This window comes from Capricornis sumatraensis, chromosome 5, assembly GCF_032405125.1.
Source record: "Capricornis sumatraensis isolate serow.1 chromosome 5, serow.2, whole genome shotgun sequence".
Taxonomy (NCBI): Eukaryota; Metazoa; Chordata; class Mammalia; order Artiodactyla; family Bovidae; genus Capricornis; species Capricornis sumatraensis.
This window is the reverse complement of record NC_091073.1, coordinates 13,128,512-13,150,215: the sequence shown is the minus strand read 5'-3', so window position 1 is coordinate 13,150,215 and position 21,704 is coordinate 13,128,512. Positions and strand designations below refer to the sequence as shown.

Below are 21,704 nucleotides of genomic sequence, written 5' to 3'. Positions count from 1 at the left end.
TGGGAACTTACGTTTCCTGAACAGAGACTGAACCTGTGCCTTAGGCAGGCAGTGAGGGCTTAGAGTCCTACCATTGGGCCACCAGGGAATTCCTGAAATTCTTCTACTTTTGACTTTTTTTTTTTTTAAGTGTTCACTGGCTTTCTTTGATTTCTTATGTATTCTTTCTCTGTTCTCTCCTCTAAATCATTATCTACTCTCCAAATATTCCAACAGAAACATTCCTCATCTTCTTCTCTCAATACCAACATTTCTGATGCACTAAATCAGGAAGCCCAAATCTCATGCTCCACCATAATTCTGACTTGAAACAGGCACACAGGTGTACTTCAAACTCTCTTATTGATTTGCTCAGTCTGATGTCTGAATATCAACCTATACAGGAATTTAATGTATCCCACAAAGCAAGGACTTCTCATATAAGAAAATGCTTTCTACATAGGAGGTCAAAGTCAGAAGAATACTAGCGGTCACCTTGATGCACTGGGAAGAATGATCCTTAATTCAACAAATTCAGGTTTGAGAACTCTGATTTTAAGCACCAACTTGCTATTCTCTGCACCTAAAGTGCTCTGGTCCCTGGTACTGCATGTCTTATGCCTTGATTAACTTCACTCCGCAAGTATCAGAACCCTTCTGAGACAGACCTCCCAGGAATGCCATATGTAAAGTGGCATCTCTCATGCAACACTCAGGAGACACATTATATATTAATTTGCTCGTTGTCTATTTTTCCTCACAGGAATATAGGTTTCATGAGACCACATACTTTGGTGTAATGCTGACTCCCTAGAACATGGAAGAAGAGTATTTAGCCCATAGTAGGGGGTTCCCTGGTGGCTCAGATGGTGAAGAATCCACCTGCAACGTGGAAGACCTGGGTTCAATCCCTGGGTTGGGAAGATCCCTTGGAGGAGGGCATACTCCAGTGTTCTTGCCTGGAATATTCCCATGGACAGAGGAGCCTGATGGGCAACAGTCCATGGGATTGATAACAGTTGGACATGACTGAGCAGCTAACCCAACAACAACAAACCACATAATAAATATTTGTTGAAAACCGAATAACAACTACAAAGTGAATGATTTAATGGAAAAGTTCTCATTTCCATGTATAGAAAGTCTGTAACACTATAAAGTGAATGTAAGAACCCTCAAGGTAAAACAATGTTTTTTACCACGTGAGCCAATTCACATGTTTGGGTAACAACCAGCTTAAAGTTTCTTTGCAAAAAGTAATGTGATTATCTCTTCTGCAGTAGGACATCCCACTGTCTTTCTTTTTTCTCAACAGAAATGATCTCACTGAAGTTTGCTACCAAACTTTCTATTAGCTTACTAGCACAGAACTTTCTTTCTTAGAACATCTATCTAAGGTCTCCATGTGGGAGTCGCTCAATTTTTATTTCTCTAACATCTTTGTTTTCTCTCCATCATTTTTCTTCCATATGGACTTTTCTTTTTCATAGAACTCTTGACCTGCGAGGAACTTAACATATTGTTAGCCCAAGGGCTTCTAATCTTCGTTTCAGCAGTGAGACCTATTTCACACACAAAATCTTAATAAAACAGCATCCTAAGTGGAGGGGCTGGAACCTGCTCCCCTGCTCACCTTCATTCCAGCATCCATGAGACACTGGGGAGAATCATAAGTTTCCTATGAAAACCCTGCATAGTGCTGTACTCTGCTAAGTCATGTGCGGCTCTGTGACCCCGTGGACTGCAGCCCACCAGGCTCCTCTGCCCATGGGGTTCTCCAGGCACGCATACTGGAGTGGGTGTCGTTCCCTCCTCCAGGGGGTCTTCCCGACCCAGGCATCTCACCCGCGTCTTCTTGCATCCCCTGCCCTGACAGGCAGACTCTTTACCACTGTGCCAGCCGGGAAGCCCTGTGGATAGCCTGCTACGCTTTCTCAATTAAACTCAGATGCATTTTCCATGTCAATTCTTCCATTTCTCCAACAGGAGACTTAGCTCATCCTCTGGGTTAAAAGCATTTACTGCAAAAATACAGTATGTGTGACATACTACGTAGGCAGTGAGGGGGCCATGCTGAGGAAACACAGAAACGAAGGGCACTGGTCTCGGCATTTCTCACTCACCAGATAAACACACCTGAGCAGATCTATAATTTCCCTCAAGGGAGTGATTTTTTTTTTTTCTTTTTTTATCCTCACGTCCTGGCTGCCTGCCCTTACCTTGACTTTTGTGTCCCCGAGGGCTAGGCAGGGCCTTTCTCCTTCTCCTCCAGCTTCTCATTATTCAAGAACTAGCATGCTTTAGGACCTAGCGTTGTGTGGTCCTGGCGGATGATCCCTGGATCTGCACTTATCTCCCGAGTCCCCAGGGTAAGAGATGGGTGCCAGATGTCTCCGTCGGGGTCACCTGCTATCATCTGAAGTCCACTGTCTGGACCTCCCTTCTTCTCCTCCCTCCAGTGGAACTCCTTCCCACCGTCCCCATTATTATCCATGACTTCATGGCTCACTTAGTTCCACGAGCTTGACACTCTGGAGTCACCTTTGCCTCCCTTCTCTTCTGAATCATGATGGATCACCACGGTTTTGTGACAACATCCTCTGATCTGACTTTCCAGAAGCTATTCCAACGTCAGCTAACAGTACACTTGAGGTGAGCAGAGACCGTGTCTGCTGGTTTCCCACTGGCTGTAGGCACAGCACGTGGCACAGAATAGATGCCTAATAATTCTTGTTGAAAGAATAAGTGAATGGAATAAAAATGTGTGATGTTTACTATAGCATAAAAACCTCAAGTAAATTACCCAGTGATGGTGCAATGTGTGGGCACATTAATAAGATATTATAGCATAATTAAAATATTTTCAAGCATATATTAATGGCATGGAAATTGCTCCCTGTTCAACGCAAAAATAAAGAGAAGCTGAACACAAAAACCATAAATTATTAACCCAGTTGTGAAAATCTAGAAAATATAAAAATATTTACCACTGGTTATCTCTAAATGGTATTTTTTACTTATTTTCATACTGGTTTAAAGTTTTTCCTGCTTTATTTTTTAAAAAGTTAATGCTCTAAAGAAAATTTACTACCATGGAAATAACAATGCCTTTTGATGGAAGGCTTGAAAGAAGCATGCACAAATTAGAAGGGGCATTTATTCCCAGGTGGACAGTATCATAACCCATCTTCCTGACTTGGATTTTCTAAGTGAAAGTGTGAGTCACTTAGTCGTGGGACTCTTTGCAACCCCATGGACTGTAGCCCTACAGGCTCCTCATGGAATTCTCCAGGCGAATACTGGAGTAGGTAACCATTCCTTTCTCCGGGGACCTTCCCAACCCAGGGACCGAACCCGCATCTCCTGCACTGCAAGTGGGTCCTTTACCATCTGAGCCAAAAGCATTGCTTAATATTTTTAGTATTCTTCACTCCAGGATACACTGCTTAGTTCTCTGCTTCTGCCAGCTTTTATACAGTTGAATTTATCATGATATCATATTAATTTTGCTGAAATGTCATTTTAACCTTTATTATTCTTCTGTTAAACACTGTACTGTCTCATTATTACTTAAAAAATAAAATTAGAAGTCCTCAATCATTCCAAATTTCAATGTCCAATGTCCCCTTCCAGGCATATAAGACAGACACCTACTGCACCTGCTCCACTCCTGGACTGCCCATCTCCCTTACTCCACTTCAAACCTTATCCTTTCTTAATGCTTAACGAAAATGTGCTTCGCAATTTTATCAGAACACCCTCAGCCCTTGTGCATAATCCTGTAATATCGTGCATTTTCAGAATTAAAAAAGGTTAGAGCAGCAAGACATTATTAAAATCATTTGGCTCAACTTCTCCCTTTACGGATGCAGAAACTACAATCCAATTAGAAAAGATGGCTTGTTCAGTAATTCAGTATTGAACTCATAAGAGTTAAGTATTTTAACGAGTCCAGGACCTACAATGACTGGATCTCCCATCTGCTGAGCAATTGCTCAGCAATTTTTCATGACTCCATTCCCAAGGGTATGTCTAGCCTGCCTATCTTGATCGTCCTCATTTATTCCAGGGCAGATAGCACGGCAGATAGATTCCTTTCCATCTCCATTGTACCCAGTGCTGCAGAGTGAGTGCTGAAGAACTATTGCAGAAATCACCTCAAGCACCCCAGCGCTGGAAGTGGAGATACAAATCTGTGACAGCAATATTCCATCTTAACAATGTGGCTGCTACATCCAGCTGGCCAGTAATGACCATCAGAGGAAGCGACGGAAACTTTCTTTTGCATACTATATGGTTCTTCTAGCCAATCATGAACGGAGAAGGCAATGGCACGCCACTCCAGGACTCTTGCCTGGAAAATCCCATGGATGGAGGAGCCTGGTAGGCTGTTGTCCATGGGGTTGCTAAGAGTCAGACATGACTGAGTGACTTCACTTTCACTTTTCACTTTCATGCATGGGAGAAGGAAAGGGCAACCCACTCCAGTGTTCTTGCCTGGAGAATCCCAGGGATGGGGGAGCCTGGTAGGCTTCCGTCTATGGGGTCGCACAGAGTCAGACATAAGCGACTTAGCAGCAGCAGCAGCAGCCGCCAATCATGAAACCTCAGGGTCATGGTTAAGATAGCACTGAGGCATATACACTACCCCTGTGAAGCATAGATAGCTAGTGGGAAGCTGCTATATAACATGGGGAGCTTAGCCCAATGCTCTGTGATGACCAAAAGGGTGGGATGAGGGGTGGTGGGAGGAAGGCTCAAGAGGAAGGGGATATATGTATACTTATGGCTGACTCACACTGTTGTACAGCAGAAACCAACACAATATTTAAAGCAATTATCCTCCAATTAAAAAAAAAAAAGATCCTGGAAAGAGAGCCAGGATAAGGATACAGGGATTGGAACTGGGTCCACAGACGACATCTCTGCAGCCAGTTCACTGCGAAACACATAAGCTCAAGGAAGGATCGGACTCAAAAGCCAGGATGAGTAGTAGATTTCAAAGTTGCAAGGGGCTCTTTCCACACACACAGACACACACTCTTTTAAATTCTGAATGACATATACGAGGAAGAGAAACACTTAACAAGGATACCAATCAAATAATGTACAATGTGTTAGCAAATAACTGGTGGATGAAATGTCATTGCAAGCCAGAAGACCCAGGAGACAGGGAAAGGTGAACCTCTGGGGTTAATCAACATTCAAAAGCAAGGAGAACTAGGACATGCCCTCAAGACACAATCATGCCAGCCTCTTCGTCCTGGCTGCGGTATTCTGCGGTCATGAGCCACACAAACCCAGGAGCATCTGCCAGGATCTCAAACAGCTGAGCAAGCGCTCTCTGCCATTTGTCCAGCTGTTGTGAAATGACAGAAGAATGTTCCCAGGGTTTCATCAAGTCGATTTCTCTTTCAATTCAGAACAATATGATTAGAATACAAAATTTCTTGTTAGTTATGATCTTGTCACTTTGAGTGTGTATTTACCTGGGTGTAGACATCTACTGCTTATTTTTGCAACTAACAAAGGTAAATAGAAAACATCATGGCACATTAAAAAGTGAGTACCATTGAAGAAATAAAATAAATCACTCTTTTCCTCTAATGGCAGACTCATCGCCTCTAATGGCAGACTCACCGCTAGAGAAGTAAGTGCCCATTCACCTGGTGATTCAAAATGTCTTGAATATAATTTATCAAATTCCATTACTTTCCTTCCTTTCTCGTATATGAGCATCACAATTTCAAGGGAAATGACTGAATGGTGAAATCTCAGGTTGTAGAATAGCCAGCTCACCTTACATATATCAACACTGTTGTTGTACGTGGACGTGAACGCACTGGACTTGTTACAAAATGTGAACTGCTCCTTCCCATCAAAGGAAGAAAAAAGAAAAACCTCAGAAAAAAAGAAAACCTTCAAAAGAAAAATATAAAGGCTCTAGTGACTGATCTTGGTTGCTTTTCACATAAAGACTCAATGTGTGGGAGTTAATTATATTAGTGATGGAGGGTAACAAGCTATTAATTTTGTGCTTCAAAGTTATTAAACACCTTTCTATATACAGTTCACAGGCAAATGAATGGACTTAATCTCTGTATTAAAACACAAAGCGAACCAAACAATCCCACGTTTCATGACTCTTCAGAGTTCATTACCTCCTTGGCAATGCTTTCCCAGAGGCCAGATATGCTGCTTTAGAAAAGTCTCTGGCAGTTCACATGGGAAGCCTGTGAATGTGGATTTAATCACATTTAAGTCATTCCTGTTCAGACCAGACATGAAAGGTCACCAAGGAAAAGCATTTTTCCCTAGTGATTCAACTATACTGGTCTGGTAAAATTTCTTCTTCCAATGATCCCACAACTCCTGAGAGAGTCTGCTAGTTTAAGGTGTCACATGGCTAACATGTGCAAATTTAAAGAAGTCAGTGGAGGAAATAAAATATTTAAGATGATAACATTTACTGTCAAGAGAAGTTTGTAGATTTCTTTTTTTGCTCACGTCTAATTCTTTAGGGTAAAACTTAACATTATTTAATTATAAAGCAGCAAATTCATATAGATGAGGATCTTTATCTAATTACCAAAGGATATTTTACTTGTAAAAATCATTACACATGTATAAAAAATTACAGTAAATGAAGGCATTATTATCATAAATCACAATACTTATCTGCATTTAAGGTTCTCTGTGCTCTAATAAGAGCAAACAGCAGCTTGGTTTATCAATGTTTCCACACAAAATTTACAATGATTCATTTGACTTATTAAAAGCCTCATCATAGCTCAAAGGTATCTGAATATCCATAAAATTAGGAAATAATTGCTATAAAATCAAGAAATAATTGCAAAATCTCTATACAAGAAACAATTCAACAAGATAGTACCTATTAGAAATGCTTACATTATAAAAATAATATTGAAAATTAAAACTCTAACTAAGCTGTATCAATAAACTATGCTTTCATGAAACAAAATTTTTGGTACTACTGCTATAGTGCTACTAAGTAAGTTGCTTCGGTTGTGTCCAACTCTTTGAGACCCCATGGACTGTAACCCGTCAGGCTTCTCTGTGCATGGAATTTCCCAGCCAAGAACACTGGGGTGGTTGCCATTTCCTTCTCCAGGGGATCTTTCCGATCCAGGGATCGAACCCAGGTCACCGGCACTGGCAGGCCGGTTCTTTACCACTTGAGCCACATGGTATATAATAAACCTCATCTTACCCATGGGAAAAACTAAGGCTCAGTGAGCTAAGTTCCTTGCCCAAAGTCATAGAGTAGGTGGCAAACCAAGGTTATCTAGCCACAGAACACGTTTATTTTTATTTGTGCAGATTAAAAAATTTTTAATTTCAGAATACTTTTAGATTTATACAAAATGGTGGAGAGCAGTACAGAGGGTTCCTGTTTATGCCTCACCAGTTTCCCCGATTGTTGAAACCTGACATTACACGCAACACCCACCACATCTACGGAGCACACTCTGCAATGCAGATATGAACTGTACCGCACACCTCACTTGCCTTGCACTCCTCTTTCCCTAATGCTCTTTTTTCCTCCCAGGATTCCATGCAGGACACCACATGACATTATGTTCTCATGTCGCCCTGGCCTCGTTCAGCTGTGACAGTGTCTCAGACTTTATGTTTTTCATGACCTTGACAGTTTTAAGAAGTACTAGTCAGGGGAGGGGTGTTCAGGATGGGGGTCACATGTACACCCATTGCTGATTCATGTCAATCTATGGCAAAAACCACTACCATATTGTAAAGTAATTAGCCTCCAATTAAAATGTTTTTAAAAAGTACTAGTCAGGTATTTTGTAGAATGTCCCTCCATTTGGGTTTGTGTGATGTCTTTTCCTGATTAGAGTGGAGTTATAATTTTGGGAGGAAGGCCACAGAAGCAAAGTGCCATCCTCAGTATATTGATGCAAAGGGTACACGCTATCAGTGTGACTTCCCTTGGATGACCTTAACTTTGAAGACCAGGCTGGGGTACTAGTTGCCTGGCTTCTCCATTCTAAAGTTACCATCCTCCCTTTCTCTCTTTTCATGCTTTGCTTTTTGGAAAAAATTTAAGTGGGTGGGAGTGGGAAGGAGTCAAGACACACCAACAGGGTGTGAAGCAGGGGCTATCTAAATAAATTACTTGGCATTTTCCTATCAGAGCCTTCATTTTAGCTCACTCTTCTATATTGCCTCCGACATTCTGTCTTTCCTTAGTGTTCTGGCATATTATTCATGTGCAGTAGTTTAAAAACACAATTCTTCACTAATTTCCTGCTTTTGCAAAGGTCCCAAAAAATATGTTAGAATGAAATGTGACAACCAACAAATCTGAAATTATTTTCCACTATCACTGTAGGATTTGTCACTAAGGAATGCATTCAGAACCAACATTCCTCAGAAGCATTCTGTACAGAACTTACCAGAAATATTCGTTCAAGTTGATCCTGAATGTCTTTCATTCCTGGAAAAGCAGCAACTCCCTGGATCATCTCAACAAAGATGCAGCCAACTCCCCTAAAGAGAGAAGAAAGAGCTGTTACAAAAAGTTCCATATATTCTGCTTAGAAGACAAAATCTGCAATTAGAACATCTACTCCTACAAAGAGAAACAGCGAGTAAATAACACTCTCAACAAGTATAAAGGGTGGTGCCACATGCACCTAGACCCCATAACTTTTGTTGCCCTTCTCTGTCTACTCCCCAGAAAGGGTTCCAAACAGATACAACTATACAAGGCTCAAAGAATCTGCCTGCAGTGTGGGAGACCAGGGTTCAATCCTTGGGTCGGGAAGATCTCCTGGAGAAGGGAATGGCTACTCACTCCAGTATTCTTGCCTGGAGAATCCCATGGACAGGGGAGCCTGGTGGGCTACAGTCCATGGGATCACAGAGAGTCCGACACAACTGAGTGACTAACACTTTCACTTTTCACTGTTTCACACCAGGCTCAGAAAATGGTGGAAACCAATTAAGCATAAATCTCACTGACTCACCTCCACTCAGGATACAATCAAGAAACTCCTTAGCCTGATATAGAAAGCCTCCATAGTCTTGTTCTACCATGCTTTTTCAACTCGGTTTCACAAATTCATAACGTGTTGTTCTCTCCAACTTTCCAGGACTCTCTTTGCATCAAAATCATCTGGAGAACTTTTAAAACAAAGCAAATGATCTGAACATAAACTCCAGAGACCTGGTTTCAATCAGTTGGAGGTCAGGCATTTAGGTGATTTAGGGCAACTACAGTGAGGATCTGTGAACTTTGAACTGTGGTGTTGGAGAAGACTCTTGAGAGTCCCTTGGACTGCAAGGAGATCAACCAGTCAATCCTAAAGGAAATCAGTCCTGAATATTCATTGGAAGGACAGATGCTGAAGCTGAGATTCCAATACTTTGGCCACCTGATGAGAAGAACTGACTCATTGGAAAAGACCCTGATGCTGGGAAAGATTGAAGGCAGGAGGAGAAGGGGACGACAGAGGATGAGATGGTTGGATGGCATCACCGACTCAATGGACATGAGTTTGAGCAAGCTCCGGGAGTTGGTGATGGACAGGGAAGCCTGGTGTGCTGCAGTCCATGGGATTGCAAAAAGCTGAGCAACGGAACTGAACTGAACAGTGAGGATCTCTGAACCAAACTGATCCGCCCACGGGCCAAGCATAAACCTACACAACTCGGCCTGAATTGCTCCACTTCCTAGAACTCCTTTTTTCTTTACCTGTTTGCTCTTGACATGTAAATACAACCCAATCTATGGCTCAGTGGCGAAGAATCTGCCTGCAATGCAGTAGATGTGGGTTCGGTCCCTGGGTCAAGAAGATCCTCTGGAGAAAGAAATGGCAGCCCACTGAAATATTTTTGCCTGGGAAATTCCATGGACAGAGGAGCCTGGTGGGCTACAATCCACGGGGCCACAAAGAGTTGCATACAACTTAGCAACTAAAGAACAACAAATAAGATCTCTTCTACAAAGTCTCCCATGAACACTCTGCCAGACAGGATAGCTCCCTTGCTGAGTTTGTTTGTTAAACTCTTATTTAATACCAAACATCCACTATGGTCAGCTTCTTGGTCATGCTCACAGCTCCTATCTGGCAAGGCAGTCCAGTGAATTAGGAGACCTTGCCTCCCAGACCCCAGAAGCCTGCACCTAACCCTACAGGAACACCTGACCCATAGTGCAGGCAGAAAGCAAATCAGATACTTCTGCTGAAAGTCTAGGGATAAAGTCCCCTGGGAACAGGATGGAACGAAACTAGCACATGTTGATGAAATAAATCACCTTAATGGCAGAGCTGGCAAAAAAAATGGCCAGCTTCCTGCAGATGAAGTTCCCTGAACTGATTTGATTCCCACCTTCTGAGGCCTGGATTAATTCACTGTTTTTGCTAGATCTCTCTAACTTCTTACAGCTCTCTATGATTTTATTAAATGGCTCTACCTTGAAGGAGTTTATGTTTCCTGAAAAGACTGTAATAAAATCATAAGCATAGTAAGACACTTCTTCACTTGCGGCAGTCATAATTCATTTTTTAAAAAGATTTTTTGATGTGGACCACTGTCAAAGTCTTTATTAAATTTGCTACACTATTGCTTTCTCTTTAATGTTTTGGGTTTCTTGGCCTCAAGGCAAGTGAGATTTGAGGTCTCTGACTACAGATTGAGCTCACACCTCCTGCGCTGGAAGGTGAAGTCTTCACCACGGGACAATGAGGGAGGTCCCTCATATTCAGCTTAGAGTGAGTAATCCCTTGTGTACTTATTTCAGATCCTCCAGAAGTTAAAGATGATGAGTTACTTCTTTGTAGCTGCACTAGTTGTATGTGAATAGTATCTTGAATTTTAAAAGTAATACATTAGCAGAAACCTCTTCTCTATCACATCACATAATTTTTATCCAAATTAAACACCAGTAGTATATAGAGTCAAAATGAAAACAAACAAATGCGACTTCATATCATAAAAATAATTCCATTTTAGTAATAAAGAATTAATTTCAAAATGACTGTTCTAGGTTACCATGGAGTTCCAGTTCGAGTTCCCTGAGTCATACAGCAAATTTCCATTGGCTACCTAGTTACCTTTGTTTGTGTGTGTTCGTTAGTTACCTATGTTAGTATATATGCTTCCATGCTACCCTCTCCGTTCATCTCACCCTCTCCCTCTTCTCTCCCACCTTTGGCCATAAGTCTGTTCTCTATGTCTGAGTCTCCACTGCTGCTCTGTGAACAGGTTCATCAGTACCATCCTTCCAGATTCTCTCTCTTTATATACATAGATAGACAGATAGATGGATATAAATATACATATGCATTAATATATGATATTTGTTTTCCTCTTTCTGACTTACTTCACTCTGTATAATAGACTCTAGGTTCTGCGATAACCTAGAGGAGAGGGATGGGTGGCAGGTGGAAGGGAGAGTCAAGAGGGAGGGGACATATGTTCACCTATGGCTGACTCATGTTGATGCATGACAGAAATCAAACCAGTGTGTAAAGCAATCATCAGTCAACTACAAATTAAAAAAATTAGGAAAAAAATCAGTGTTCTAGGCAGATAATGAAATAATGCCGTTTGCAGTAACATGCATGGATCTGGTGCCATTCTGAGTGAAGTAAATCAGACAGAGAATGAGAAATATTATATGACATCCTTTATGTGTGGAATCTAAAAAGAAATGTTACAAATGAACTTACTTACAAAGCAGAGACTCACAGACATAGAAAATGAACTCATGGTTGCCGGGGAGAAGGGACAGTTAGGGACTTTGGGAAGGTCATGTACACACTGCTATATTTAAAACGGATAACCAACAAAACCCTATTGTATACCACATGGAACTCTGCTCTAGTTATGTGCCAGCCTGGATGGGAGGAGGATTTGGGGGAGAATGGATACACGTATATGGATGGCTGAGTTGCTTCAGTATTCACCTGAAGCTATCACAACATTGTTAATCAGCTATACCCCAATACAAAATGCTTTCTGTGTTAAAAAAAAAAAGTAAAAGTAAAATTCATACACACACACATACACACACACATATTTACACATGGAGCAATGCTCAGTTAAAACTAACTGAAGGCTTGCAAGAAGACTTTTGTACAACCCGTAAGAACAGTTCAGATGGAAGTGGGAAGGAAGGGAAGAAAGCAATCAGGCCAAGACCTGTGCCCTTTGGGAAGGACTCAGAAGGGGGAGATCCCTCCTTCCTGGGGAGCGAGCTGTTCGAGTCACACACTGAGCATCCCGATTCTGCGGTCCAACAGTAGGAAGAAAGATGAGTGTCTTCAGCTGGATAGAAAGCCAGTGGGACTTAAAGAAGGAATGTAAAAGGCCTCGACTCCACTTGTGAAGAGTGCACACACACTTGCTTACTCGAGAAAGCAAATGGAAACCACACTGGCCTCTGGCCAGTTTCCCACCACTGCCCTGGCACATACCCCAGCCTGAGCCCAGAGCTCATTCTGGCCCCACTGGCTTTGCAGTGCCACTCCACACTGGGTGAGAGCTGCCATAGACAAGCAGAGCCCATGCTGGTGAGGGAGGGAGGCAGCTCAGAGCCAGTCAGCTCAGACTCCAAGTGGCATCTGAATGGGGTGAGGATGGCATCTGGGGCCTCAGTGGGCAGTGCACCAGAAGCAGGCCAGCTCTCTGCCACAGCCCATGCCCAGATCCACACTGACTGACTGCTCCAGCCAGCCTCTCCTGATTTAGGGGCATGGGGACTGACCCAGCTCATCTCTGACCCTCAGGACTCTGCTCAGCAGCCTGGGACCTGACTTTGCCCCCAGTAGAGCAGAGTTGGCCACTAAGGATAGGGGAGCCCTGGCTCTTGCTCCAGCCACTCCATCTCAAGCCCTTCTTCCTGACAAGCGCACTCTGGGGAAAGACATGACTCTGCTTACAACAGATCCAGTTCTCCCACCAAAGTCAGCGGGCACACACAGACTATACAAGGACGCCTCCACATAAGGATACCCCTTCAAGACCGTAACCGGCAACTGTCCACCTAATTCAAAGAGACAGAGAGAGAGTAAACAACATGCTACTAAAAACCAATTGGTCATCAAGAAATCAAAGAGGAAATCAGGAGATACCTCAAGACAAGTGAAAATGAAAACACAACTTTCCAAAAGCTACGGGATGCAGCGAAAGGAGTTCTGAGAGGGAAGTTTAAAGTGAGATGGGTCGACCTCAAGATATAAGAAAAATCTCAAATAGACTGCCCAACCTACCATCTAAAGGAATTAGAAAAGAAGAACAGATGAAGTCTACAGCAGCAGAAGGAAGGAAATAATAAAGATCAGAGAGGAAATAAAACAGAAAGCCAGAGTACAACGGAGCAGATCAGTGACATCAAGAGCTGGTTTTTCTAAAAGGTAAAATTGATAAATCTTTAGAAAGCCTCATCAAGAAAAAAAAGGGAGAAGATTCAAATAAAATAAGTAAAGAAGGAGAAATAACAACTGATATGGTACAGATAATTAAAAAATCAGAACAGAATACTACAGCTATATGCCAACAAACTGGACAATACAGAAGAAATTAATCCATTTTTAAAACCTTCCAAAACTGAACAAAAGAAACAGATATTCTGAATAAATCACTAGTAGTGAAAATGAATCTGCAATTAAAAACAAACAAATAAGACACCCAGACCAAACCAAACAAAAACTCCCAGTAAACAAACTCCAGGACTAGACAACTTCACAAGGGAATTCCACTGGACATATAAAGAAGAGATAATATATAGTCTTCTCAAACTATTTCAAAACATTGAAGAGGAGAAAAAAGAAGAAAGTTCTCCAACTGTGAAATATAATACGAAGCTACAGTAATCAGAGCAGTACAGTAATGGTACAAAAACAGACCAATAAACCAGAACAGACAGCCCCGAAATAAGCCCACGCACTTATGGTGGGGCCTTTCTAATGCTATTCCAAATCTTTATAGATGAGTGTTTAATGAGAGAAATGCAGCTTTCTTTTGAAATATATTTAAAGATATCTTTCCTGACTAATATTAATACATTTACATCTTTACCAGAATATTTATCACAATGCTTTAATTTCAGCATTTTTGACAAAACTGACTGAAACCAACGTTATTAAAGAACTGGAGCCTCAATCTGAAACAATCTATGACAAAGGAGGCAAGAATATACAGTGAGGAATAGACATTCTCTTCACTAAGTGGAGATGCAAAAACTGAACAGCTGCATAAAAAAGAATGAAATTAGAACCATACACAAAATGAAACCTCAAAATGGTTTAAAGACCTTAACACAAAACATGAGACCATGAAACTCTTAGAAGGGAACACAGGCAGAACACTCTTTAGCATAAATAGAGCAATTTTTTTTTTTTTTGGATCCATCTTCTCAGGAAAAGGAAACATAAGCAAAAATAAACAAATGGGACACAACTAAAGTTAAAAGCTTTTGCACACCAAAGGAAATGGTCCAAAAAAATAAAAAGGCAACCCATGGAATGGGAGAAAATATTTTCAAATGATATGACTGAAATGGGATTAATATCCAAAATACTAAATAGCTCATACAACTTACTATTTCAAAAAGTTTAAAAATTGGCAGAAGATATGAATAGACACTTGTCCAAAAAAGATATACAGATGGCCAACAGGCACATGAAAAGATGTTCAACATCACTAATTGTCAGGGAAACACAAATCAAAAACACAGTGAGATATTACTTCACAGCTGTCAGAGTGAAGTACATCCAAAAGTGTACGAATAACAAATCTGGTGAGGATGTTGAGAAAACATGCCCTAGAGCACTGTTGGTGAACATGTAAATTGGTGAAGCCACTATGCAAAATACTACAGAGATACCTCAAACACTAAAAATAGAACTGACGTATGACCTAGCAATTTCACTCCTAGGCATGTATCTGAAGAGAACAAAAATACTTTTTGGAAAAGATACATGCACCCCAATGTTTGTAGCAGCATTATTTACAATAGCCAAGATACAGAAGCAACCTTAGATGCTTTCATCAACAGATGAAGGGATAAAAAGGATGTGACTACATATATACACACATACATGCTACAAAATATTTGCCCTAAAAAGAAGGAAATTCTGCCACTTGCAACAGCATAGATAAATCACTAAGCATAGTGGGTATTATGCTTAGTGAGATAAGTCAGACAGAGAAAAACAAATACTCTGTTATCACCTAACATGTTAAATCTAAAAAATAAAAGAAATGTATATAACAAAACAGAAACAGACTCACAGACACAGAGAACAAACTAGTGCTTTCCAATGGGAAGAGGGAAGTGGAAGAGGCAAGAAAATGGTATGGGATTAAGAGATTCAAAATATTATATACCAAGTAAATGAGCAACAAAGGATATATTGTATAGCACAGGGATATATATGGCCATTATTTTGTAATTACTTCAAATGGAGTAGAATATATATAAATATTGAATCGCTATGTTACACACCTGTAATGCAATCTTGTAAATCAAGTACACCTCAATAAAAAGTATAAAATTAACAATGATAGTAATAATACTAATAAAAATTTTGAAAGATTAAATACCTACATTGGTATTAAGAATTCATTTACCTGTATATTAAAAGGTAATGATATTCTTATAGCTATTAGGGCTTCAAACATCCAGTTAGATCTAAGATTTCAATTTGATGGTTTTTTACATTTTTTATACCAAGAATTCTTTTCTAAGACACTGACCTGCATTTCTATTGCCTTCCTATTATGTTATATAAGGCCTTCCAGGTGGCTCAGTGGTGAAGAATCTGTCTGCTAATACAGGTAACACAAGAGACGGGGGTTTGATCCCTGGGTCGGGAAGATTCCCGGGAGAAGGAAATGGCAACCCACTCCAATATTCTTGCCTGGAAAACTTCGTGGGCAGAGGAGCATAATGGGCTACAGTTATTGGGTCACAAAGAGTCAGACATGACTGAGTACACATACACAAAAATCAAACTCATAAAGAAAAATGCACAAGCATACATCAGTTCAGTTCAGTTGCTCAGTCATGTCCAACTCTTTGCAACTCATGGACTGCAGCATGCCAGGCTTCCCTGTCCATTACCAAGTCCCAAAGCTGGCTCAAGCTACTGTCCATTGAGTCTGTGATGCCATCCAACCATCTCATCCTCTGTCGTCCCCTTTGCCTCCTGCCTTCAATCTTTCCCAGCATCAGGGTCTCTTCCAATGAGTCACTTCTTTGCATCAGATGGCCAAAGTATTGGAGTTTCAGCTTCAGCATCACTCCTTCCAATGAATATTCAGGACTGATTTCCTTTAGGATGGACTGGTTGGATCTCCTTGCAGTCCAAGGGACTCTCAAGAGTCTTCTCCAACACCACAGTTCAAAAGCATCAATTCTTCAGTGCTCAGCATTCTTAACAGTCCAACTCTCACATCCATGTGTAACTATTGGAAAAAAAAAACCATAGCTTTGCCTAGATGGACCTTTGTCAGCAAGTACACATAAAATATAAAAACAGTATATGTATATACAAGTATACATAAAATATCTTAAATCTTTAACAGCCACCAGCACCTTCCTTGGAGAAGGCAATGGCACCCCACTCCAGTACTCTTGCCTGGAAAATCCCATGGATGGAGGAGGCTGTAGGCTGCAGTCCATGGGGTCGCTAAGAGTCGGACACAACTTCACTTTCACTTTTCACTTTCATGCATTGGAGAAGGAAATGACAACCCACTCCAGTGTTCTTGCCTGGAGAATCCCAGGGACGGGGGAGCCTGATGGGCTGCCGTCTCTGGAGTCGCACAGAGTTGGACCCGACTGAAGCATCTTAGCAGCAGCAGCAGCAGCAGCAGCAGCAGCAGCAGCAACACCTACCTTTATTCTATTCTGAATATACCTTCTATTCTTCATCTATCGACCTTAGACTTTCCCAACACAAGCTGCAACTAAGTGCAAAGACCCTCAGCAGAAGCCATAACATCCCACTGTGAACTCTGCTAAGCTGGTAGGTGAGGTAACCTTTACACTGTCAGAACTTCTTAATGGAAATTCTTTTACTATTGATTGTTCTTGGTCCATAAAATCTTCATGATCTGATGCTTAGAACAATTAAAAGATAAATCTATGTTGCAATTCTCAGTTGAAATGAAATGATACAGCATTTCTATAGGCACTTATCTGCTTAGTGGCCTGAAGGATTTGAACTCTCATTTCTAATGGATGTTTCCCATGGTGTTGTTTTTCAAAGATGCTTGAGGATATACGAATAAAGCTGAGAGAATTATATGTAAAGGATTTACACAAAGAGAGAGAAAGCACAAAAAAATTAAAAAGTAGAAATATAAAACATATCAACGTCTTAACACAGCAGAACACTTTATTACTAGAGCTTCTTTCCTGCTAAACAATAAACACTTCAATTTAATATGGAGGGACTATTGCCTGCTTTCCCTTTATTCTCCCCCCCCCCTTTTTCCTTTGTTACCCTCCATTAGCTGTGCTGCCTGTCTTGATGGATTAAGTTGACTTCCTTGAGTGGTTTATTGAGAAAGAATTCATCCACGTAAGCTCTATATTTATGATATATAACTTTATTTCAGCAAAAGTCTCCTTTAATTTGCTTCTATTGGAAATTTGAATCGTGTAATTATCAAGCACTTGGTTTAAATTTTTCAAGAATAAACACTGGTTACAGAAGCTTACAATTAAAGGTGTCAGAGAATGCAGTGTGTTCAAACTCTTATTTTCAGATTAGTTACCAGGCAAGGTAATATATAAAATACCCATGCATGCTCACACATCTTTAATTCTTTTGAAATCAGAATTTCTTGATTTAATTTTATGCCACAGCTGTGTAAATATTTTTGCATTAAAATTCAAATCAAGATTTTAAGCAGAATTGTTTATTCTTTGTCATTAGGAGCAGTCCTTGGGGTTGCAAAGAGTCGGACACAACTTAGCTACTGAATAACAACAAAATGGAAAAAGTTGTTGTTTTTTTCCCAGCTTCACTTATTATTGGCACCACCACACAAACTTTTAGGACTACTGTCATTTGTGGGGAAATGTCTATCACGTGCCTTTCAAGTATATATGCTATAAAGACAGGAGTTCTAAAACTTTATGCACAATTCCTGTGAAAAGTTACCAAAGAAGCACGAAAGGACATACTCACAGCTCAGTGTGTGTGTGTGTGTGTGTGTGTGTGTTAGGGATGGGGGTGGTGAGAAAACATTTGCGCGAGTGGAACGTGACGGATAATGAAGTGATGGAGCCAGGAGTGAGAACAGTGGATTTCAGGTGCGGAAGACAGGAGCCAGTACCTGAGGAATCCTGACAGAGCCAAGCGCTAGCACCATGGCTCTGTATGGAAAACAGAAGAAGTTAAAAAGACAGCCCCAGACCATGTTCTACTCTAAGAATCTGTGTCTTACTCCCCCGGCGAGATGTTCTCGCTTTTATCCTATATTCCAATACTTGTGGCAAATGAAGTCGGACATACTGCGAAGAATCCAGTTCTTTTGTTTTACCCAATTATTTTGACAGTGCCAGGTCTTTGCTGCTGCCTGACTTTCTCTAGTTGCTAGGTGTGGGCTTCTCATCGTGGTGGCGTCTCTTGCTATGGAGCACTGGCTCTGAAACACGGGCTCAGCAGTGGGGCACCTGGGCTTCGCTGCTCCGCAGCACGTGGCATCTTCCCAGACTAGGGATCGGACTGGTGTCGCCTGCGCTGGCAGGCAGATTCTTATCCCCTGGACTACCAGGGAAGTCCAGAACTTGGTTATTTCAATAGCTTTGAGGACAGAAACAATTACAACCACTAGTTGTAAAGCTACCTCATTCTTCCCCACTCATGGCAGCGAAGGAATGAGACCAGCAGTATTATAAGCTCTTCCCCTGCTGGGTGTGCGGCGGGGCAACACACAGTAACACACAGGGCTCCACAGGCCACGCGCCAAACGCCACCAAGTGCCTGTTTCTATATAGCCTCCAAGCTCACAATGGCTTTTAAATCTTTAAATGGTCAAAAAACTCAAAAGAATATTTGGTGATATATAAAAGGTATACGAAATTCAAATTTCAGTGTTCATAAACAAGGTTTTATTGGAGCACAGATCCAGCCATTCATTTATGTGCTGTATACATGAATACTATGTTGATAAAAGGAGATAAGACAGATTTTACAAATTATATCTTGGGCTTTTTTTTCTGCCTCAAAATCAAGAATGGAGACTGGAAAGGGCGAAACCTGACATGCCTTCCAGCTTCCTCAGGGCACCTCTACCCATGATGTGACTCCGAGACTCCATCAGGCTGCCTGCCGTCTTGCTCTTAAAACATGCCAAGCTCTCCCCATTTCAGTATCTTTGCATGACTTGTTCCCTCTGCCCAGAACACGTTTTCCCTCCCTATTTGCATGGATAATTACTTCTTTTTTTTTAACTTTTTATTTTATATTGGAGTACAGCTGATTAACAATGCTGTCATAGTTTCAGGTAAACAAGAAGGGACTCAGACATACATATCCATGGATCCATTCTCCCCCAAACTCCCCTCCCATCCCGGCTGCCACATAACATGGAGCAGAGTTCCCTATGCTCTACAATAAGACCTTGTTGGTTATCCATTTTCAATATAACAGTGTGTACATGTCCATCCCAAACTCCCTAACTATCCCTTTCTGCCACCCCATCCTCCATTAACCATAAATCCTTTCATATGATTTCTTTTGAAATTCCACATATAAGGGATATTATACAATATTTCTCCTTCTCTGTCTGACTTACTTCACCCAGTATGACAGTCTCTAGGTCCATTCGTGTTGCTGCAAATGGCATTATTTCATTCTTTTTAATAGCTGAGTAATATACCAAGGGAACATTTCATGCAAAGATGGGCTCGATGAAAGACAGAAATGGTATGGACCTAACAGAAGCAGAAGGTATTAAGAAGAGGTGGCAAGAATTACACAGAAGAACTGTACAAAAAAGATCTTCAAAACCAAGATAATCACGATGGAGTGATCACTCACCTAGAGCCAGACATCCTGGAATGTGAAATCAAGTGGGCCTTAGAAAGCATCACTATGAACAAAGCTAGTTCATAATGGAACTAGCTGATGGAATGCAACTAGGTGATGGAATTCCAGTTGAGCTATTTCAAATCCTAAAAGATGATGATGTGAAAGTGCTGCATTCAATATGCCAGCAAATTTGGAAAACTCGGCAGTAGCCACAGGACTAGAAAAAGTCAGTTTTCATTCCAATCCCAAAGAAAGGCAATGCCAAAGAATGCTCTAACTACCACACAATTGCACTCATCTCACACACTAGTAAAGTAATGCTCAAAATTCCCCAAGCCAGGCTTCAGCAGTATGTGAACCGTGAACTTCCAGATGTTCAAGCTGGTTTTAGAAAAGGCAGAGGAACCAGAGATCAAATTGCCAACATCTGCTGGATCATGGAAAAAGCAAGAGAGTTCCAGACAAACATCTATTTCTGCTTTATTGACTATGCCAAAGCCTTTGACTGTGTGCATCACAATAAACTGTGGAAAATTCTGAAAGAGATGGGAATACCAGACCACCTGACCTGCCTCTTAAGACATCTGTATGCAGGTCAGGAAGCAACAGTTAGAACTGGACATGGAACAACAGACTGGTTCTAAATAGGAAAAGGAGTACATCAAGGCTGTATATTGTCACCCTGCTTATTTAACCTATATGCAGAGTACATCATGAGTAACGCTGGGCTGAAAGAAGCACAAGCTGGAATCAAGATTGCCGGGAGAGATATCAATAACCTCCGATATGCAGATGACACCTCCCTTATGATAGAAAGTTAAGAGGAACTAAAAAGCCTCTTGATGAAAGTGAAAGAGGAGACCGAAAAAGTTGGCTTAAAGCTCAACATTCAGAACACGAAGATCATGGCATCTGGTCCCATCATTTCATGGGAAATAGATGGGGAAACAGTGTCAGACTTTATTTTTGGGGGGCTCCAAAATCACTGCAGATGGTGATTGGAGCCATGAAATTAAAAGACACTAGTCCTTGGAAGGAAAGTTACGACCAACCTAGATAGCATATTCAAAAGCAGAGACATTACTTTGCCAACAAAGGTCCATCTAGTCAAGGCTATGGTTTTTCCAGTAGTCATGTATGGATGTGAGAATTGGACTGTGAGTAAAAGCTGAGTGCCGAAGAATTGATGCTTTTGAACTGTGGTGTTGGAGAAGACTCTTGAGAGTCCCTTGGACTGCAAGGAGATCCAACCAGTCCATTCTGAAGGAGATCAGCCCTGGAATTTCTTTGGAAGAAATGACACTAAAGCTGAAACTCCAGTACTTTGGCCACCTGATGCGAAGAGTTGACTCATTGGAAAAGACTCTGATGCTGGGAGGGATTGGAGGCAGGAGGAGAAGGGGACAACAGAGGATGAGATGGCTGGATGGCATCAACAACTCGATGGACATGAGTCTGAATGAACTCCAGGAGTTGGTGATGAACAGGGAGGCCTGGCGTGCTGCAATTCATGGGGTCGCAAAGAGTCGGACACGACTGAGCGACTGAACTGAACTGAATATTCCACTGCAATTGTTTCTTGTTATTCAGAGGGTCAACTCAAACGGCTCCATTGAGAAATGTCTTTCCCAGCACCATATGTAAGGCAGGTTCCTCCTTATTATCCAGGTCCCATGTCTCGCC

At 41.3% G+C, this 21,704-nt stretch overlaps 1 protein-coding gene across 1 annotated transcript in view; it reads right to left on the bottom strand.

Annotated features, from left to right (window-relative positions):
- The window catches only part of CDK14 (cyclin dependent kinase 14), a 666,485-nt gene that overhangs the window by 248,584 nt on the left and 396,197 nt on the right, over window positions 1–21,704 (bottom strand). Inside the window, exon 10 of the mRNA XM_068972760.1 lies at window positions 8,418–8,511. Within this exon, the coding sequence (XP_068828861.1) occupies window positions 8,418–8,511 (94 nt within the window). The remainder of the gene's footprint in view (window positions 1–8,417; window positions 8,512–21,704) is intronic.